The sequence below is a fragment of the Taudactylus pleione genome, unplaced genomic scaffold (genome assembly GCF_031769625.1).
Source record: "Taudactylus pleione unplaced genomic scaffold, aTauple2 ptg000378l, whole genome shotgun sequence".
NCBI classification, from domain to species: Eukaryota; Metazoa; Chordata; class Amphibia; order Anura; family Myobatrachidae; genus Taudactylus; species Taudactylus pleione.
The window spans coordinates 9090153-9113494 of record NW_028284779.1 but is presented as its reverse complement, the minus strand read 5'-3'; the positions used below and the strand labels follow the sequence as shown (position 1 = coordinate 9113494).

Genomic DNA, 23342 nt, shown 5'->3' with positions numbered 1-23342 from the left:
TTTTTGATTGATATTTTAAAGAGTGTCAAATACCTGTTGTTTGAATTATATATATACATCTAAAATGGGTTGATGATTGTAATGATTAGTGGGATTTATATTGATATCAGGTTGTGTATTGGTCTTTAAATAGAAATATATATGGGCTGTGTACGATGGAATAAGTATGTTGATAATCATCGTTACAAATATCCAGTATTTATAGGATCTAAACCACCTGATATCTTGTGTCCCAAAAGATATATGTTAAAAGTGTTAAATTGTTGTAACTATATATTTAATACAATGTATAAAAATGGCTAAATAGCTATTTGTTCCGAATATATCTAGACATAGAAAAGATTGAAATCTATGTCAGAAAAATCTGGCTTGCAATGCAGCAGTAGCTGACACACCCGACATCTGAATAATGTCTCTAATTAACAATCAGCTGAGCAAATTAGAGCTATGCTGATATAAACGGAACTACATCAGTACCATAGTACTCTGTCTCCTGAAGAAGCCGCTGATGTTTCTAAGGCGGAGAAACGCGTAGAGAGAAGGACGGGACGTGAGACCGCAAGCCGGGCAAGTGAGTCACTGACCACTCTATACTGACCACTTTACACGGAGGAAGAACAATAACGCTGCACGCTGCACACCGACGGGTGATTGCACCGGAGCCGATCCCTCTCCTCCGTGGATTACTGTAAGGCCACTGCATGTGAAAGATAAGTGGGGAGTACGGTATGACTTATGGTCACAACTGGATCGTGAGTGACAGACCCTATAAAGCATGCATGCTTGAATGTGCACTATTCTAAAAAAAATTTTTTACATTTTTATTCTCTGATATATTGAACAGAGCTGTCTGCAGCTGTGCGGTCTACACGTATTAGGAGTGGCTTCAAATGTTAGAAACAGCCAATGCTCCTAGATGAACAATCTATAAGCCCAGCTCCTAAGGGCTCAATTTATATTCTAACTTTTTTTCAGAATATCACTGGACATCAACAGTCCCCCTAAAAATCCGTTGTGCCACATAGGCTGGAATACCTTTATTATGGTGTACTAATTAACATTCTCCTACAGTCTCAGATGTGTGAGAGACATTAATATATATATGTCTACACGGACCATCTAAGAGCTATGTAAATATCAACACCTTTAATGTTATTTGTGATGGTTTATATGTAAGCCACTATACACTGCCATTGTTGCTACATTTTTACAATTTATCTTGCAGGTTTATTATTCTCTGCTTGGTGCAGATTGTATGCAATTACAACAAATATTGCTTTTATTTTCCTATTCATTTTTTATTGTCTTAGTTGAAGCAATTCTCTAATTTATTTATATATATATATTTTTATTCTTTATTTTTTATTTTCATTATCCCATTAATATGTCATTTTAGCATTTCCTATCCTATTTGTATTTTTATTAATTTTTTGAGTGTTTAATTTTACTATTTACTGTGGTCTTCTTATTAAATATTAGTATCTTTAGGGCCTGTCTATCTGTACTTTCGATTTCTCGGAGCTCCGTTGTGCGCATGCGCGAGACCCGCATAGCGACAGCCAAGCTGTCGCTCCGGGTCTCGCACCAAAGGGGGCGTGCTGTCGATGGTGACTGACAGCACGCCCCCTATGGTGGGCGTGCCGGGGGCGTGGCTGCCAGACGGAGGCGTTCCCATGGGAAAGCCTACCGTCTGGGTCTGGCCCCACTGACATCACTAGTGATGTCAGTGGGAGTGATTTTGGCTCTGATAGAGCCAAAATCACTCCTGGGCTTGCGGCCACGAGACCCTACCGCAGGGTCTCGTTGCAAGCCCGATGGTCGCGATGGTCTTGACCATCGCGACCATCATCATGGACACTCGCTATAGCTGTGGGTGGTAACCCACAGCTATGCGAGCGTCCAAGAGGCCGCTCCAAGTTGAGGTAGGAGGACCCTGATTCAGAGCGAGCGCTCTGGTCAGAGCGTCCGGCTCTGAATCAGGCCCTCTGCCCTCAAGACAACCTAACGGTCCAGGTTTTAAGGATAACCATGCTTAGGCACAGGTGACTTAATTAGTACCTCAGTCTTTTGGTTTCACCATCTGTGCTCAAACTTGGATATCCTTAAAACCTGAACCATTAAGGTGCCTTGAGGACCGAGTTTGGGAACCTCTGGTATATCTTTAAGAGTAGGTAGTTCTGTGGTTTTGGGATAGTATTGTATGTATTGTATAGTCTCTCTTTGTTGCAATAGTGTCTACAAAGAAGCATACTGTGTAACAGGTTATAAGCCCAGACATACAGACCACACGAAGTATACAAGGCAAGCATCTGCCAGTGTACATTGTGCTTGTGAGTAGCTAAACACTGTTTTCAAGAGGAGTGAAGAAGTAAAGGAAAAGCAAATGGCCGGAAGATCAGAGAATAAATTAACAGTGACTAAATTGAATGGCAATTATCAACTTTGTCATTGTAAGATGCTGCTATCCAGCGATGACTTTTGGGAGGTTAATAAACAGACAGGCACAAACAGCTAAGATTATTAGTGGAAGATGACTCGCTAATTCACATAAAATATGTCCAGGGCCGGCTCCAGGGGTAGCCGCGCCCTGTGCAGGATGGGTATTATTCGCATGGCCTAATTACCATAGGTCACGCCCCCTAAATGGGGGCGTGCCCGCATGGCGCGCCTCCAGTGTAATGTCAGGGTGGGGGTGAGCCCAGCGCTCCGTCACTAGCTAGGCTTCCCCTAGCCCTCTCCCTGCACTAAATGGATACAGCGCACATGCACGCAGCATCCATTCAGCTACTCCGGGGTCCCACCTGCGGCAGTGGGGGTGCCCGACCTTCCGACCACCTACGGGACACTTCGGCCCACGAGTGGAACAGCGGGGCAGTGCCAGAAAAGTGGGACTGTCCCGCTGAAATCGGAATGTTGGGAGGGGTGCACCCTCTATGGGGCGGTGCCCCTGTTTGACCGCACTGGTCGACCATGCCTCGAGCCTCCCCTGAATATGACATTAATGATAAAACAAGCTACAGTATAATATACTTGCTTTTCTCTCACTCTAACTCACCACTTAGTGATCAATTGTTACAATTAAATATCTGTCTCCAATGCTGTAGTTGTAGTGACAGCGATATTTCCATAGGGGGATGCAGTCAGGAAGCCGACGGTCGAAATGCCGACCACCAGCTTCCCGACTGTCAAATCCCGACACCGCCCCGGGAGGGTTAGGTGTAGGCTAGGGGAAGCGGGGTTAGGGTTAGGCACCACGGGGGGAGGTTAGGGCTAGGCACCCCCCCGGGAGGGTTAGGCTAGGGGAAGCGGGGTTAGGGTTAGGCACCACCGGGGGAGGTTAGGGTTAGGCACCCCCCCGGGAGGGTTAGGCTAGGGGAAGCGTGGTTAGGGTTAGGCACCACCGGGGGAGGTTAGGGTTAGGCACCCCCGCGGGAGGGTTAGGCTAGGGGAAGCGGGGTTAGGGTTAGGCACCACCGGGGGAGGTTAGGGTTAGGCATCCCCACAGGAGACTTAGGGTTAGGCTGTAGGGAAGGGGGGGTTAGGTTTAGGCACTAGGGGGTGAGGTTAGGGTTAGGCACCCCTAAAGGAGGGTTAGAGTAGGGGGTAAGGTTAGGGGTACTTACCCAAATTGTTGATCAGGATCTTCACCCCTGCCGGGCTTCCGCTGTCGGGATTAGTACATATTGATTACATACTGATTCCTCCATAGGTCCCGGTGCATTTTAGTCTCCTGAAAAATGGCTTCTGCTTGTACAACTCAGTAACAGAGACATACTGTAAGGTGGAAGTTAAGTCAACTGAAACTGATGTTCTACTAATATGCCACAGGCACTGACAGAGACAGACTTCTGCTTACTGCATGTTATGCTAAGTATGTTCTGTCTGTGGGTTTCATGTGTGTGTCCTGTCTATCTCACATGTGTGCACAGAAAAGGAAATTGCTGATGCACTATGCGATCATTACTTTTCAAATTTAAATATATTTTGTAATTAAATATAATTTCAGAGGTAGTTAGCATATCAGTGATACGGGCCGGCCCACCAGCGTCCAGGTCACCTCAACGAGCAGGTCCCTAACACACTGAGGTTCACATCTGGGGCGCAGAGCTCCCCAAAACCAGCCCAGCCAAGGACCCCCCAGGGCTTCACACGAAAGAAAGGTGATAGTGAAGTGTTATAAAGTATCAAGTGTGTGAAGGTACAGTAGCTAATGAGTATTAAAATAGTAACAAAGGTAAAGAATATGTGAAATAATACATGAATAATAATCAAACATAAAACGTGACTGTGTAGTCAGTGGTGATGCCCTGAAGAGGCCCAGCCAGAGCAGCTCAGGGGGCCCCGCGCCCAAACACTCACCCCAAATAAACTGACTCTACATACATCTAGATAGGACTTACTTTGAATTATGCCTGTTACATAATGCAGTCAGATGCTAGTTTCCCTGCTTGAAAAATATATAGAGGGAGGTGGTGGATAGGTGCCAATCTAGAGTGAAGTCATCTCAGACTTCAGATGTGTGTATAGATACACATGACACAGAGTATGGGGGGTGGCTCTACACTGCACACCCTAATAATGAAAGGTGCTATCAGCTGAGATTATGAAATACTGTGCACAGAAAAGGAAATTGCTGATGCACTATGCGATCATTACTTTTCAAATAAAAATAGTTTGTAATTAAATATAATTTCAGAAGTAGCTGGCATATCGTTAGCCAATGATACAGGCCTGCCCACCAGCGTCCAGGTCACCTCATCGAGCAGGTGTTAGGGACCGGGCTCGATGAGGTGAGAGAGTGTGTACATCATGTGTGAGTGCATGTATGTTTAATAGACGTATACTTTGCACGTTGTGTGTGTCCTGTGTTTATTTTAATATTGCTTTTGCTGTGGACCTACAGGTACCAGCGGGCCTGTAATGCCCCCCATGCTGGTTCTCCCAAGTGCCAGCATGCAGGGGAGGCTTGCTGGGACCTGCAGTTCCACAGCAAAAGACAATATCAGGGGTGCCGTGGCTAGCCCCGGGCTATCAGCCTAGGCCTGGAGAGGGGGACTCCTTTAATGGGGGGGTCCCCAGCTCCCCAGGGATCCTCAGCCTGGGCTGACTAGCGGTCAGGGTTAATGCTTTGGCTGGGGGACCCGGTGATAGGGATACCCTGGCTGTGGCATTAGCCCCCCGCTAGAAAAAGTCTGGTGCTGGTTCTGGATAAAACAGAGGAACCCTACTCATTTTTTTCCCTTGAATTTCCAGGACCAGATCAGTGCCCAGTGCTGGATGTGCAAAATACGGGGGATCCCTACCTTGTTTGTCCCCCATATTTTGACAAACAGGGCTGGTTCAGACTAGCCTGGTGCTGTTTGTGCTTAAGTAGGGGGGACCCCTACATCGTTCGTTCCCCGTATTTTGCACAACCAGCACTGGGTCACTAAAGCCCGGGGCTGGTTGCTCTGTTAGGGGAGGGGGCCACACAATTTTTTATTTTTTTTTACACCGGTATTCATTTTTTAAACACAACAGCACGGATGGGTCTCACTGATCCCATCCGTGCATCTGTGTTTAAGTTTTTACAGACAGATGCTTGCATCACGGATGTCCCTGATCCGTGCAAGCATCTGTCTGCTATCCTGCACGATCTAAAGAACGGCAAATCTTTATATTGCTGCACATTGTGTCCTGGAGTGCCGGGGAGAGTTCAAAGGGAAATTGCTCACAATATTGCATCGTGAGCACATCGCATAGTGTGTGGGCACCTTAAGAATCAGGGACAAATCAGTGGAATGGAAACTTTAAAGCATCAGAAGGTTATCTGTCCCTTTGCTAGTGCATACATTTGGAAGCAACAAGTCACATGATAAGTGATAGAGACTTCATCATCGCAGTGGGGGGGTGCGATCGGTGTGATCGCTCCCCCCCACAGGCATAGGAGACTGCTGTGGCTGCTGAGGAGTCTCCCACTGCAACTCAGCACTTACTGTGTGCAGGGCTGCTCTGTGGGAGAGAGAAGGGAGGGGGGAGGTGCCGGTGCCGGGCCCCTCAGGAAGCCCGGGTAAACCGTAGTTTTGGTGCAGCACAAAATGTAAACTTCCCTGATCAAACAGTTTTATATTATCACTGTATGGGGGGTATTCAATTTGGAGCGAAAAGTCCGTGCTGGACTTTTGGCTCCACATCGGAGGTTTCCCGGGGGCATGCCCACTTTATCCCCGTATTCAATTAGAAATCAACGAAAATGGGAGCCGGTGGAAAGGTAAGTTTCGCCAAAAAACAGGAATTTTCGGGGAATATCCCAGGGACCCCCCCTAAAGATGTCTAGACAAGGGGGATCACTGTGGGTATCCCATTTTTACCTGTTGAAGGAAGTCGAGCTTTCCAATAGCCACGGCAGGTGCATATTTCCGGCTATGAAGAAGTGGTTAAGAACGGCACTTAGATTTTTTTTTTTTTTTTGTAAATTTGAGGTACATGAAAATGGGGGTAAGCATATTTTTAAGTCCCTAAAATATTGAAAAATTCTGCAAAAATGCACCTGCCGCTACTCCTGCAATGGAGAAAACACCTGCCGCATTTAAGGGAACCCCTCTGGAATCAATTTAGCTATTTTTGAACTGTAGGCCTGATTCAGACCCACTCGCAAGCACTATGCGCTCGCAAGCGGGTCGATGGTGGGGCACTGCACACACGTGGCGTGCGCAAGCCCCGGGCTCGCTACAAACAGGGCGGCTGTCGATGTTGATCGACAGCTCGCCCCCGTTTTGTAGGCGGGGAGGGGGGGTGGTTGGCCAAACTGAGGCGTTCCCAAAGGAACACCTTTAGCAGGAAGCCCGCTGGGGCTTGCGGGAACTAGACCCTACCACAAGGGTCTCGTCGCAAGCCCAATGGTCGCAACCATCACCTGGGCGAGCGGCCAGGAGGCCGGTTTTATTAAAAAAAAAAAAAAGCGGCCGCCCTGATTCAGAGCGAGCGCTCGCTTTTTGCGAGCGGCTCTGAATCAGGTCCTGTGTTCCCTATTTTTTTTTTTTTACACAGATCTTTTTTATTGGTCATTCCCAGGGGTACAAGCTATTTTTTTTAAGCCTGCACCCCTAAACCCCAATTCTGCACTTTTTTTTCGCCATGTAAAACATGGTGAAAAGTTATCCCCGTTTTTTACAAAGACTTTTCGTACCGGCGAAAAGTTTTTGTAATTGAATACGGGGGTAATAGAAACATGCGATAATTTTCGCCGATTCCGACTTTTCGCAGCCAAATTTAATATGGCCCTATATGGTGATGATGAACGGACCAATGGAAGTTTTACACAAGTATGTGCAGATTTTCACCATACTGCGCATGCGCCAAGGAAAGAAAAACGGATTCTGCACATGTGCTGGATCAGGTATCGGCGCACGGGCGGAAATCGCTGGTGCACATGGATTGATCCGTCTGATGATGGGTCACACTATGGGCCGTATTCAATTAGGATCGAAAAGGACGTCATTTTCGCCATTTTCACTTTTCGCAGTTGCCAATGAATAGGTGACGAAAAAAAGTGCAGAATTGAGGTTTTGGAGTGCAGACTTTAAAAAAGTACTCTGCACCCAGTTATCTGTGTACATTTTTTTTAAATTTTAGCATACGACACCCCAAAAAAAGTGGATTCGTTTGGTGGCCGTAAAAAAAAATGTTGGGGAATAAGCTTAAAACTAGCGATGTAGCTTCAGGGGGGGTCCCCATGTATGCGGCAGGTGTTTTCAAGAATGCGGCTGGTAGCGGCAGGTGGATTTTTGAAGAATTTTTAAAATCACTTTAGGGACTTAAAAATATACTTGCACCCATTTTCATGTACCCCAAATTTCATGGGACTAGTTATTTTTTTCAAAAAAATAAAGCTAAATGCTATTCTTCACCACTTCTTCAAAGACGCATTAATGCACCTGCCGCGGCTGTTTAAAAACCCCAATTACCTTTAGCAGGCCAATTCAAGGGTACCCATAGTGATCCCCCATGTCAGACCTCTTTTCCAGAGGATAACATGTAAAATAATATTTGGGCGGCTGGAACAGATCATGGTGCGTTGATGTAGAGTTTGGGAGTGTCTTGGATCTGGGTTTCAGGATGTTGATATTGAGCCCATCCATTATTAAGCAAGGGGCTACTTTTTATCATGTGTATAGGTAGCAAGCAGTGGAGACATTATACAAGGCAATAACGTATTGGTTATACGAGAGTAACAACTGTTACATAAGCCTGGAATACAAAGCATCTGGCATCCCAGTGTAGTTGTAATTACTTCTGGAGAACATCGGTCGCACAATACACAGTCTGCCCTGGCCACCGCACCCTCGTTATTTTAGCAAACGGACCAATCATTACGGGCTGGAAGCAGCCCCTGAGGGCTGAGAAATATGCAGAGGATATGATGATCTGGGAAATGGGAATGTGAGCAATTATCTGAGGCCCTACAGGGTCAGAATGTTAAATACAGTATGAATCTCAGTGAAAGTTGCTCTCCAGATAAGCGTAAGCCCTGCACAATTCATCCACCGTTCTACACCAGTATTCTGCTTCCCCAGACAATAGGGATGTTCATCTTCTAGGTTCTGACAGGGAGAGGGAAAAAGATGCAAAATCCAAAATATAGACATGCAAGGCTAGCCTGGGTGTGTGTTTTTGTGTGTGTGTGTTTTGTACGTGTAAAGAACACACACGCGCGGCGGTCATTGCCGGCGAGGGTTGCAGCGGAACCCTCTCACTGGTAGTTTTGTGATGTGTAGGCCATTGGCTATAGCAGCACAACGCCATCTTTAGAGTTTGGTAAATCTGACAGCATCACATGCCCCATAGAAATCTACGGGGGTTGCGGCTGCTGTCGGAAAGGGAGGGACAGCAGCAGGTATCGGAGATAATGGGTGTTTTTCGGGGAATATGCCGCAAATAGTTAATGATAAATGAGCCCTATAGTAACAGAAGTTTTCGTGCAGGGCAAAATGTGAATTTCCCTGATCAGACAATTTTATATTCTAAAACTATTTGCTAATTTGTATCAGTAATATGTTTCTTTTTTGTTGTTTATTGAATTGGTGTCTTAATGACAATTACTGTCCCCCTCCCCTTGTGCGCCTCCGGCAGTATCCCGTACTGTGCCTCTCCAGCACTATCTCCCCTGTGCCTCTCCAGAACTATCCCCTTCCCCCCCCTTATGCCTCTCCAGCCATATGCTCCTTGTGTCTTTCAGGCTCTGTCTACAGTCCACCTGTGTCACTCCAGCCTCCCTTATGTCTCTCCAGGTCCTGTGTCTTTCCATTACCAGGTCTCATGTGTCTGTCCCGGCTCCTCTGTGTCTTTTCATCTCCAGGACCCCTGCATCTCTCCAGGCACCCTTTTGTCTCTCTAGAACCCCCTGCATATTTCTAGGCCCCCCCTGTGTCTCTTCATCTCCAGAACCCCCTGTGTCTCTTCAGGCCCACTGCATCTCTCCATCTCCAGGCCCCCATGTGTCTCCATCTTTCCCCCCAATGTTGTTTCTCCATCTCCCCTCCTCATGTGTCTCTCCAGGCCATCCTGTGTCTCTCCAGGCCCCTCTATGTCTCTTCATCTTCAGGTACCTTTGTGCCACTCCAGGCCTTCCTGTGTTTCTTCATCTTCAGGGCCCCTTGTGTCTCTTCAGGCCTCCCTGTTTCTCCATCCAGGAAACTTGGGACCTGCCCAGCTGAAACAATCCCACATTCCTGGTGGTCCAATCCACCCCTAGGCCTAATTCAGATTTGGGAATAGAGTAAGATAGAGTAAGTAACTATGTACCTGGACAAATCATGTTGCTATGCAAGGGGTGCAAATAAATACAAATAATTTTGCATGCAGGGTAAATACTATACATGCCTACACTCCCGGAAGTCGTGGGAGGCTCACAATTTTTCAGGTAGCCCCCCGCACCCCTGGAAGTGCAGGCAAATCTCCCGCATCCTGCCCACTTCCTAGGGAATCGGGCAGAATGGGGAGATTTAATGGTGAGTTTGCTGGTTCACGAAGAAGGGGCGGAGCTAAACGACAGGATGCTGGAGATCTGCCTACTCTTCCGGGAGTGTGGGGGGGCTACCCGAAAAATTGGGAGTGTAGGCAAGTATGCTGTAGACATCCTGAAGCTGGGTACACACTGAGACGACCACCAATTGGACATCACATGATTGCCGGTACACACTACAGTGATTAATGAATGACAGAACGATCACTTGTTCCGTCCTTCATTGACATACATTAGGACGCATGAAGATGGCGCGATCCGGGTTACGATGACCTGGATCGCACCGCATGCCGGCCAATCAGTGGCGCTTGAAGATGACGTCACTGCAGAGTCGGCTCTGGTGTGAACGGCGCTGACTCGGGAATATCCTGTGTAAATGAGTGTGCAATATACTGTGTGTGTGTGTATATGTGTATACTAGCTCTAGGTCCGGCACCCTGCCTGCTGCTGGAAATAGAGTGAATAATAATAAAAAAAAAAATAATATATATATATATATATATATATATATATATACACATAGTATATAGTTATATATATACACATAGTATATAGTTTATATATATATATATATATATATATATATATATCAAGTTGAGAGAGGAATTGAAGAAATGAAGGGCCTGATTCAGCTTCAGACAGAATAGCCAAGTTGCTCGCTGATATGGTAATGCTGTAGTGGGCATCACGGCGCCTGCTACATTACGTACCTCAGCTGCGTTGTCCAACGCAGCATCGGATACTCTGCGGACCATTGGCCGGCTAAGTTGACCCATGGGGTCACGCAGCCGAGCCCGAACAGCTGCGCGGAAGACGCCAGGAAATCATCATCCGACTGAGGGCCTAATTCAGACCCGCTCGCGAGCGTAGGACGCTCGCAAGCGGGTCAATGGTGCCCTAATGCGCATGCGCACAACCCGCATAGCGACAGCCAAGCTGTCGCTACGGGTCTCGCACCAAAGGGGGCGTGCTGTCGATGGTGACTGACCGCACACCCCCTTTGGTGGACGTGCCGGGGGCGTGGCTGCCAGTCTGGATCCGGCCCCACTGACATCACTAGTGATGTCAGTGGGAGTGATTTTGGCTCTGAGATCCTGGTCTCTTCCCTACCCCCCCAACGGCGGCGTCACGCCTCCGTTTCAGGAAACTGAGGCCATCGCCGCCCCCTCCCTGCCCCCAAACAGCGGCAGACTGTCAATCACCGACAGCCTGCTGCCAGTTTACGTGTGGGCTTGCAGACCCGTTCTGCACATGCGCAGAATGGGTCTGGCGCCTGCGCAGATTCTCAAACATCGGGAATCTGCGTTCAGCAGTGCACTGCTGAATTAGGCCCTCAGTTCATACATTGATATAGACCAGGTCCCTGCTCCAAACAACTTACATTCTAAATATGTAGTCCTACAGAAATATGGAGGGAAATGGTCTGATAAGAGGATTTCCTGTCTCAGTATAATTATTGCTATCCCTATTCCCCTGTCACACTGCTATCACATAGTATGATGCTGGCCGCCTAGAATGGAAGTTACCTGGAAATGATAACTCATGTATACATCCTGTTGTGACATATGTTTATGAATTATCAGCTCCTGTTTCAACAGCCGGGAATAAGTAGGTTTGCCCCCAGCCTGGCACATAGTGGTATTTATAGCACGTTCTGTACTGTAATTGATTCCCCACGCTGAATAGTCCCACACTGTAGTCACATGTCCATGTAGACATATCTATTTATGCTTTAGTCCTATAACACGGCCAGGAATGACCCGGTCTGCTGCTACAAGTGCCCCTGACTAGGACAGAAAAAATACGGCCACAATATTATTAGTCTTACGGGGCAATTAATTCAATATTTCACTTGTTGCCCCAATATGAGTCCATTAAGCACTCATGTTAGTAAATTCTGTCAGGAGATCAAAATTTTAAACGGTACCTGTAATCAGGGTAAAACTATCCGACATTACACTGACTGCTGGATTTATATGTTCACCTCCAACCCACCAGGAAGCAGCGACTTACAAAAGCTGCTGCTTCATAAATAAAGCCCCTAGCTTCAATATGCCACGCGGCACAGGATGCCTGGCGCAAAGGAGCCACCGTGACCAGGTCCTGTGCAACTCTGCTAGTGCCAGAAGTCTTTTTTGCCGAAAATACATCTTAATCGCACTGCAATGGGACTCAAGGTGGGTACACGCCTGACAGATATATCTGCAGATGGTGGTCGTTCATACACACTGAACGGCCATCATCTGTGTCTTACTGCGGGTGACGGCGACCAGGATTGCGTGTCCTGCCCCCCTCCCCGTGGCTGCCGCTGTGTGTACGGACATATCTGTCCATCGGCTGTGCAGCACAGCCAATGCAATATGTCGGTGAACGCCTACGTTCACCAACATATCGCGGGTACACACTGCCCTACGGGCAGCAGATACATTGGGGCGATCAATTGAGCGGCCAATGTATCTGTCAGTGCGTACCCAGCTTAAGATACACCAGGAGACTGCATTAATTTGTTATGTGACACATGTATATCTGTGTGCGACTGAGTCTGTGTACTAAGCACAGCGGCACTTGGAGTTGAAAACTCTGCAGCCACTACACGGTAGCACTTTGTATGTAGATTCAGAGACTCAGTCACACACAGATATACAAGTGTCACATATCAAATTAACCCTCACAGTCTCCTGGTGCATCCTAGTCGCATCGTATTGCGACTAAGATGCATGTTTGGAAAAAAAATATGCATGGTGCGCCAAGAGGGGCTATTTGGAGCAATTGCAGTAAATATATATTAGGGCACATCTGTATATATATTGTGGCAAGATCTGGGTATGGGTGCCCTTTCATGGGTAAACGGTTGCACTTGTGATGCAGCAGCCAAGTAATAGTACACCAGTCCAGGGCCTCGGTACAAGTGTCTAATGCTGGGATTAGTAGCAGCACAAAATAAACAAAACATAAGAGCTACTCAGTATACTTTGTTTAAATGCTGTGCCCCACAGTAACTCTTATTCATGCTGGTGTGTCAGGAGCTAGTCTCGCATTCCTCCACCTGCAGCTCGGGACATTGCAAGTGCTTGTTAACCTGCCGAACATAGTCCCAGCGTCTAGCGGGGCTGTAACCCCTGGAATGCTGGGGCGCCGAGAGCTAGGATCCCAGTCATAGACTAGACTCCTGGCTGCAGTGGCTCTCCCTGCGTGCTCCCCCTATACAGCGCACTGGGGATTAACCCACTGCATCGCTGGAGCTTCTGATGCTGGCGACATATTTATTAAATATACAAAAATACAGAATAAAAATAAACATTTTTATACACATGGAAATGGCGCTGCAGCACAAAGGTTAACCCCTTCAGTGCCAGTGCCACCATTTTGGCCACGTGGGGGAGCAGGGGCAGCCGGCACCAGGCTACGTCCCTCTTACCTGTGTGGCTGCCTGTAACAAGGGGCCCCTCTTACCTGTGTGGCTGCCTGTAACAAGGGGCCCCTCTTACCTGTGTCGCTGCCTGTAACAAGGGGTCCCTCTTACCTGTATCGCTGCCTGTAACAAGGGGCCCCTCTTACCTGTATCGCTGCCTTTAACAAGGGGTCCCTCTTACCTGTGTCGCTGCCTGTAACAAGGGGTCCCTCTTACCTGTGTGGCTGCCTGTAACAAGGGGACCCTCTTACCTGTGTGGCTGCCTGTAACAAGGGGCCCCTCTTACCTGTGTCGCTGCCTGTAACAAGGGGTCCCTCTTACCTGTGTGGCTGCCTGTAACAAGGGGTCCCTCTTACCTGTGTGGCTGCCTGTAACAAGGGGTCCCTCTTACCTGTGTGGCTGCCTGTAACAAGGGGCCCCTCTTACCTGTGTGGCTGCCTGTAACAAGGGGACCCTCTTACCTGTGTCGCTGCCTGTAACAAGGGGCCCCTCTTACCTGTGTCGCTGCCTGCAACAAGGGGTCCCTCTTACCTGTGTCCCTGCCTGTAACAAGGGGACCCTCTTACCTGTGTCGCTGCCTGTAACAAGGGGACCCTCTTACCTGTATCGCTGCCTGTAACAAGGGGACCCTCTTACCTGTGTCGCTGCCTGTAACAAGGGGACCCTCTTACCTGTGTCGCTGCCTGTAACAAGGGGACCCTCTTACCTGTCTCGCTGCCTGTAACAAGGGGCCCCTCTTACCTGTATCGCTGCCTGTAACAAGGATTCAAGTATATTTGCTAATATTGCTGCAGTGTGCTGGAGGGAATCTTCTTTTTTGTGTGGTTCAGTATAAACCCCGCCCTTTACAAGCACCTGAGCAATGTCATTAAGCTGATGTGAGCGACCACCTTACTTTCTATTTGCAGTTCTGAGAGGCATGAAAGGAGCCAGCATTGGGAGGATGTGCTGGTCCTTATAGTGCCATTTGGAGGTTTTTGGGGTACCTCCTAGGTGAGTCAGCTCTCAGCTTATACATGTGCTGTTATCATGCAGTACATTAATTGTAAATATATGACCCAGAGTGGGTGCTACTATTTGGTAGCAATAATTATTTTGGGGTGAGTGTTTGGGCGTGGGGCCCCCGGAGTGGCTCTGGCTGGGCCTTTTTCAGGGCATCGCCACTTAATTCACATAGATATTTTTTCATCACCTTTCCATTAGTTTGTTTATTATTTATGTAATTTTAATTCTTTCTTATTATAGTAACACTTATTGATTATCTTGACACATCTATACTTTACACTTCACTATCACCTTTCTTCCATTTTTGGTGTGATGTCCTGGGAGTGGTCCCTGGCTGGGTTCTTTTGGGCTGCTCTGCGCCTTGGACGTGAACCCCTTAATGTTAGGGACGCCGGTATAGAGGAGCCTTGACGCTGGCCCGGCGCTTAATCATATATTTGCAAAAGTATGTAACTAATACCTCTGAATCTCTATTATCATGTAGGATTCAAGTATTTTTGCTAATATTGCTGCAGTGTGCTGGAGGGAATCTTCTTTTTTCTGTAGCTCTATACCATTAATCCCAGCACTGCAAGTGGCCAAGCAGAGAACATGTGCTGGTAACGAAAGCGACATTGTCTTGTGATTTCTGAGGCTAGCGGATTTACCTACACGAATTATTATAGACCCAAATCTATAACCGTATAAGGGCCGTTACACATCTAGAAGACAAACTGTCCTTTCAGTTCAGCGATCTAAGCTAAGAGCCCAGTATGGTATTTATTTGGGGCCTGGACAGGAGTCTGTTCTTTGTTTTTTACATAACTTTACATTTCCATCATGTTTTACTCCACCCAGAGATTCCTCTGGACCCCGTCCACAAAAACATTTCCCTGCAACCCAGGGCCGCTTTTATCATCTTTTATGGGGAATTCGGTGGACTTTGTTCAACTGTGATATCAGATTTCAGATAATCACCTCCCTGTTACACAACATCATAAGAGAGACTGGCTAGGAGGAATGATACAGAAGATGCCAGCGCTGGTGGGGACAGACAGAAGGCTGGCGGAGGGATTACCTGAGCTACGCAGGGAGGTGGGCTGTGTAGTTATAGCCTACGTGCCTCTCCGAGGTGGTATCTTGCTACTATTTTTGTTGTAATTGTGCACAGATGTCCGTAAAGGATCTGATCAGTTACAGAGTCCCAGTGCGGCTTCTTAAGATAACACACACACAGCTGTATTTAACAGCCTGCAAACGTGTTGTACTGTATCTACGTGTCATCCCAGTGCATTTCAAGGTGAACGCCCACAGTCTATAGGAATAATGATGGACAATCGTAGGTCTTGTGTTGATAATCGGAATCGACAACAATTAGCACATGCTGATCGAATAAGGGCAATAATTGTGGAAATAATATCTAATTAATTTTTCCTCCCCTATTATCGATATCCTGCGCATGCTCAGTTGTAGTCCGTCACCATATTTATTGGGTTAAGTTCTCCCCTCGCCATCCGCAAGCTAAGGGTAATGGTACGCTGCATTCCCCAGAAAGCAGTCCTGGGAAATATATTGTCACGGTTGAATGCATTTACGCGATATATAGTGTGGCAAGATGAAGCTAGGTGGCGATAGTGTGCCACAAATTCTGTGTGGGACTGGAGGGATCCGCCCACACAGGGTAGAAAAAGGAAGTGTGACCACACCTAAGGGCTGCCTTGTGTACAGAGCCCAGGTGAGGCTAATGAGGCAGACCAGTCAGGCTGCAGGGAGGTCTGAGGCAGCCAAAGAGCCCAGTGTGCTAAGCCAGGCCAGTGGGAAGCCAGGAGGCCATGTCCAGACCTGCGAGGCAGGGATGACCACAAGAGTCTTTTTGTGACTTTGTGGCATGCAAGCCAGGCCTGGAGGCCATTGTCTATAGTGTGAGAGACAGGACTAAAGACTGTGACTGTATTATGTTTGCACACTAACTGCCAATTATAGAGAGGGGCAAAGAAGTGAGGTAGTGCCCTGCTTGGGGGCTAGGTCATTTATTATTTTGTTCCTGCATGCTGACAACTAAAGCACCATTTATTTAATTTAACCTTAATTTAATTTAATTTAACCTGCATGTGGACCCTTTTTATTCACCTAGACACTGCACCACTGTCCCCTCTATCGAGCGAAATTACCCTAGTTTATCACAATAGCGAGCAGCGTTCAATATTGGAATAGGTTATTGATGACCTTGATAGATCGATATATCCCATGGCTAACCTTATTTAGAAACTCCATAACATCAGTCTACACCTCGGTTTGTAGGTTTGCAGTTCTATTAGAAAAAAAAGTGAGACAAAGCTCCAAGTAAGACCCCTCCTCTGTTCTCCTTACACTTTACTGTAGCCAAATTTATAATGATTTTTATTACAGGGGTCAAGGTGTGTATTGAAATGTTCTTCTCCGTCAAAGAATGACTGGATGGTTCTAAGAGCCTTGTGAGGCTCACTTATTAATGATCGCATTTGCAATGCGATCTGGGCGCAATATTAGCACCCATAATCGCATCGCAGGATCCGATCATAGCGCCCAAATGTACTGAAGGGCTCCATAAGCCCGTCCCTGTGATGTGCTGGGAGTGAAGTGACCTCGTCAGCGGTCTCTTAACTCCTGTGCCGGGACTCCAGCGCATGCACGGCCTACTGACCACACATGCACAGCGGCCATTGCCGGGGGAGGGTTCCTATGGAACCCCCTCCGGCTAGTGTTGCGATGTGTAGCCCATAGTCTACAGAGGCTTATGCCATCTTCAGATGGCGGTAGCTGCGGGGACCAGGTTCTGGAATGCATTTCGGAACTTGGTAAACCTGACAGCATTGCATCCTCCATAGAAACACAGTAGCAGATATCGTAAATATCTGCAGTGATACCTCCTTAATACATTCAGGGGATACTTAATATTTGCGGGTATCCCCCAAAAAACCTGGCCCCTCCATCAAGCCTGGGTAATTGGTATCCACTTACCCCCTCTCTCGGTCCTCTGTCTGACCCACCTGCAGTGCAACATGGTTTTGCCAAGGTGTCAAATTTAGAGATGTGTGGTTTGGTTTTTCTTGGATATGTTCGGATCTCAAAAACGGCATTATATTGGCTATCCTATTGTCACGTGTTTTGGATAGCCAATAAGAGAAATCCGAACTAGCGATAATATGGTGATAAGAACCGAATAAAACTGAGCCTGCACATCTCTAGTAAAATTGCTTGCTTTTTTGCTTTGCTCCCGACTCTGAATAAGCCGACATCATGGAAGCACATGCGTGCTGCATTTCTGCATTTCTTCGGTTCATAACTGACGCGTCACAGCTGGAAGATTGCTATAAAGTGTACTTTATTTTTAAAGTAAATGTAGGTTCCCTGTAAGTGCCAATGATATAAGACTCATTGATCATGATACAGAGGATCAGGAATAAGGAGTAGGACTGGATGATAGGGACAACGCACTGACAATCAGGTTACACCTGATGGGTGTTCCGTGTCCATCACACATTAACGCTGAACATCTACCACCTCAGTGCTCGGATAGTCTGACGCTCATGTGTCCATAATATTCTCTGAAGATTGGGTCCATTTTTGGGGTGTCGGACAGTAAAATTACACTGATGAATGATTACTATTTTTAAGACTTAATATAGCCATTTATATAACCTCTCAGAGTCGGCCAGTCCAGACCCCAATGTCGATCCTCAAACTGTAGATTATTTATCCTCTTGTGGTCTTCCCTGTATTGATCCACAAATAGCGGGAACACTCGGATTTCCCATTACTGAGGACGAAACTTGTAATGCCCTGAAAACACAAAAACCATCTAAAGCGCCTGGCCCTGATGGATTCCCAATATCCTATTACAAAACGTTTCAAGCCTCTCTAATCCCACAATTTACTGAGATGTTCAACCAGATTTTGAATGGTGAAACTTTTCACCCCTCTACCACCAGAGCTACCATCACGGTCATTCCCAAACCAGGTAAGGATCCTCTCATCACCTCTAATTATCGACCTATATCATTACTTAATGCAGATTTAAAAATCTTTGCGAAGATCCTTGCAAATAGGCTCAATCCCCTTTTACCCAACCTACTATATAAATAATCATCAACTTCCCTCTCTTGTGCTTACTTTGGACGCGGAGAAAGCCTTTGATAGGGTATCCTGGTCATTTATGATGCACACGCTTACTACTTTTGGCCTCGGGGGTAAGTTTTTACAAGCCATTAAATCCTTTTACTTTAACCCAACTGCTTCTGTTCTTGCTTGGGGAATACTTTCAGATCCTTTTTCTATAACCAACGGTACCCGACAAGTATGCCCTTTATCGCCTCTTATTTTTGCGTTGATTATAGAACAGCTGGCTAGGAGAATACGGGCTAACCCTGATATTTCTGGTGTGACGATTGGAGACACTCAATATACTCTCTCTTTATTCGCCGATGATATTCTTCTTACTTTGACTAAACCACTCGCCTATCTCCTGAACTTATTTTGCGAATTGTCCCTATATGGAGATCTGTCGGGCTACAAAATCAATCAAACTAAATCTGAAGCTCTCCCTATTCATCTCCCAGGTAGTCTGAAACAGCTGCTGCAATTGAATTTTAATTTCCATTGGAGAACAGACTCTTTGCGATATCTTGGGGTCAATATTACCAAAAAGTATGATCACCTATATAAAGCTAACTACCTTCCTTTGTTTAAGTCAATTGATCAGGATATTCTACAATGGAAGACCTATTTTATCTCATGGATTGGGCGTATCAACGCAATAAAGATGAATGTTCTACCAAAATTGCTGTATTTGTTTCAGACACTGCCTGTGGCGATACCAACCCAAGTTCTCAACCAACTCCAGTCTCTATACTGTAAATTTATATGGACCTATAAAAGATCCCGTATACGCAGGGATATCTTAGCTAGACGATCATCAGAAGGAGGTCTGGGTTTACCTCTGCTCCTACGGTACTATAAAGCTTCTCAGTTGAGTCAGATGGTTGCCTGGCATGCTCCCAGTTTTACTAAACGCTGGGTTGACCTTGAGAATGCTTTAGTGGGTTTTGACTCAATCTCACACTCGCCTTGGTTACCTTGCAAATACAGACCTCGCGCAGCCCTCTCCATACCAACGGTAGCTCTAACACTCTTCATATGTGATAATCTTAATAAAAAACTCTCTCTCCACATACCCGTCTCCTCAGACCCCCATATGGAACAAACCTTCCTTCCCACCAGGCCTCTCACCTACCATGGCATCTGCCTGGTCCAGGGCAGGTATTACCCGCCCCGTCACATTATAGGACAATCTGCCCCGCAGTCATTTAATGATAGTCAGGAAAAACACGGCATCCCCAACTCGTTACACTACCAATATTTGCAAATTCGCCATTTTGTCACCTCTTTATTTTCCACTCTATCACCTCGAAATCCTTCTCCTATAGAAAGATATTGCATACACTTACCTACTGACAAGGGTACTATATCCTTTCTTTACCATTCTATTTTGACACCGGAATCAGCCCTACTATCAACACACGAACTTGCATGGGAGGCAGATTTAGGACACCCATTAGGTGACGACACCTGGGAAGAAATACGTCTTACTATCTCCAAATGTTCCATTAGTGTGGCAATTCGAGAAAATTCATATAAGGTATTCACTAGATGGTATTTAGTCCCAGAACGACCCCATCATATGTTTCCCAACACCTCTAACCTGTGTTGGAGGCAATGTGGATATGCCGGCACATTTTTTCATGTTTAGTGGTCCTGCCCAAAAATTAGCCCATTCTGGAATATGGTTCGCTCCCTCATATCATCTGCTGTTACCCTACCTTTCTCTCTCTCCCCCACCAACCTCTTACTCTGTGTCCCGTTTGATCAGGTTTCCAAGGACACTAACAAATGAATTCTTCACATCTCCTGTGCAGCCAAATACCAATTGGCACGTAACTGGAAAAAAATTTGACACACCAACTCAATCAGGATTTTTAAACAGAGTCTGGTTTGTATCTAAAATGGAGTATATTACTAGCTTATTGAATAATACAGTGCATAAATTTCACTCAGTATGGTCTCCCAGGTACTCCTTCCAAGCGGTACCCTTCCCAGTCTTACATGAACCATGACCCCAATTTTTGCTCCTGATGTTTCAATTTATTATTTTATATTATGTTGTCCCGGCTCACTTATACCCCCTCCTCCTCTTTACTTTCTATCCTTTACCTTTTACCTTGAATATCCTCTAATTGTACTTTATTTTCTACCACATCTTATCAATGTTTTATGAATACTTAAGATGTTATATTTTACAATTTCAACTCAGCTGAAGAATTTTCTTTATTTTTATGTGATAGGTTTATTTGCTTTATATGACTTCATATACTGTTATTAGATAATGTTTCTATTGTGACACTGAATTGTTTTGCTGTTTATCTCTGATAACCATAATAAACGATTTTAAAAAAAGAAATAGGGCACAATGAACATTAATATCACATTGACTAAAGTGCACTGTTTTTCCTCTGCAGCATTTTAATACCTGGCTGAAATTTGGGGCAACACTCTCTGACTGACCATGACCAACCCACCTAAGGACAAGTAAGTGCCTGTAAAGACTTAGAGGGAGATATACTAAGCCTTGAAGAGAGAAAAGGTACCAACCAATCAACTTCTTACTGTATACAGGCTGTGTTTGACAGGAGCTGATTGGTTGGTACTTTAACTCTCTCCAAGGTTTAGTACATCTGTCTCTTATGTGTTAGTACCCTATATGACCATCGTCTGAGGGATGCTGTGTATATAAATGTTTTGTGAGATTGTTTGTGTGGCTGCTCCTCCACCTCACTGTGTCTATGGGTGGGGGTGCTGTGTGCATGGGGCAGATGCTGTGTGTGGGGTGCGGTGTGTATGAGGCAGATGTACGGTGGGGATGCTGTGTGCATGGGGCAGATGCTGTGTGTGTTATGCAATGTGTATGAGGCAGATGCTCGGTGGGGATGCTGTGTGCATGGGGCATATGCTGTGTGTGGGGTGTGATGTGTATGAGGCAGATGCACGGTGGGGGCGCTGTGTGCATGGGGCAGATGCTGTACGTGGAGTGCGGTGTGTATGAGGCAGGTGCTGTACGTGGAGTGCGGTGTGTATGAGGCAGGTGCTGTACGTGGAGTGCGGTGTGTATGAGGCAGGTGCTGTACGTGGAGTGCGGTGTGTATGAGGCAGGTGCTGTACGTGGAGTGCGGTGTGTATGAGGCAGGTGCTGTATGTGGAGTGCGGTGTGTATGAGGCAGGTGCTGTATGTGGAGTGCGGTGTGTATGAGGCAGGTGCTGTATGTGGAGTGCGGTGTGTATGAGGCAGGTGCTGTATGTGGAGTGCGGTGTGTATGAGGCAGGTGCTGTATGTGGAGTGCGGTGTGTATGGAGTGCGGTGTGTATGAGGCAGGTGCTGTACGTGGAGTGCGGTGTGTATGAGGCAGGTGCTGTACGTGGAGTGCGGTGTGTATGAGGCAGGTGCTGTACGTGGAGTGCGGTGTGTATGAGGCAGGTGCTGTACGTGGAGTGCGGTGTGTATGAGGTAGGTGCTGTACGTGGAGTGCGGTGTGTATGAGGTAGGTGCTGTATGTGGAGTGCGGTGTGTATGAGGCAGGTGCTGTATGTGGAGTGCGGTGTGTATGGAGTGCGGTGTGTATGAGGCAGGTGCTGTACGTGGAGTGCGGTGTGTATGAGGCAGGTGCTGTACGTGGAGTGCGGTGTGTATGAGGCAGGTGCTGTACGTGGAGTGCGGTGTGTATGAGGCAGGTGCTGTACGTGGAGTGCGGTGTGTATGAGGCAGGTGCTGTACGTGGAGTGCGGTGTGTATGAGGTAGGTGCTGTACGTGGAGTGCGGTGTGTATGAGGTAGGTGCTGTATGTGGAGTGCGGTGTGTATGAGGTAGGTGCTGTATGTGGAGTGCGGTGTGTATGAGGTAGGTGCTGTATGTGGAGTGCGGTGTGTATGAGGTAGGTGCTGTACGTGGAGTGCGGTGTGTATGAGGTAGGTGCTGTATGTGGAGTGCGGTGTGTATGAGGTAGGTGCTGTATGTGGAGTGCGGTGTGTATGAGGCAGGTGCTGTATGTGGAGTGAGGTGTGTATGAGGCAGGTGCTGTATGTGGAGTGCGGTGTGTATGAGGCAGGTGCTGTATGTGGAGTGCGGTGTGTATGAGGCAGGTGCTGTATGTGGAGTGCGGTGTGTATGAGGCAGGTGCTGTATGTGGAGTGCGGTGTGTATGAGGCAGGTGCGGTGTGTATGAGGCAGGTGCTGTATGTGGAGTGCGGTGTGTATGAGGTAGGTGCTGTATGTGGAGTGCGGTGTGTATGAGGCAGGTGCGGTGTGTATGAGTCAGGTGCTGTATGTGGAGTGCGGTGTGTATGAGGTAGGTGCTGTATGTGGAGTGCGGTGTGTATGAGGCAGGTGCTGTATGTGGAGTGCGGTGTGTATGAGGTAGGTGCTGTATGTGGAGTGCGGTGTGTATGAGGTAGGTGCTGTATGTGGAGTTCGGTGTGCATGAGGTAGGTGCTGTATGTGGAGTTCGGTGTGCATGAGGCAGGTGCTGTATGTGGAGTTCGGTGTGCATGAGGTAGGTGCTGTATGTGGAGTGCGGTGTGTATGAGGTAGGTGCTGTATGTGGAGTGCGGTGTGTATGAGGTAGGTGCTGTATGTGGAGTGCGGTGTGTATGAGGTAGGTGCTGTATGTGGAGTGCGGTGTGTATGAGGCAGGTGCTGTATGTGGAGTGCGGTGTGTATGAGGCAGGTGCTGTATGTGGAGTGCGGTGTGTATGAGGCAGGTGCTGTATGTGGAGTGCGGTGTGTATGAGGCAGGTGCTGTATGTGGAGTGCGCTGTGTATGAGGCAGGTGCTGGTTGGGGGGGCGCTGTGTGCAT

The 23342-nt window shown here is 47.0% G+C and overlaps 1 protein-coding gene across 3 annotated transcripts in view; it reads left to right on the top strand.

Annotated features, from left to right (window-relative positions):
- The window catches only part of SLC29A1 (solute carrier family 29 member 1 (Augustine blood group)), an 83669-nt gene that overhangs the window by 22894 nt on the left and 37433 nt on the right, over nucleotides 1-23342 (top strand). For 2 of the 3 annotated variants that reach the window (XM_088445388.1, XM_088445389.1), the window contains one exon: nucleotides 20954-21023. In XM_088445388.1, coding sequence (XP_088301514.1) covers nucleotides 21001-21023 — 23 coding nt within the window. In that variant the 5' untranslated portion in view covers nucleotides 20954-21000. Of the gene's footprint in view, nucleotides 1-20406; nucleotides 20428-20953; nucleotides 21024-23342 lie in introns of those variants that run through there. The other variant, XM_088445391.1, reaches the window with a different exon arrangement.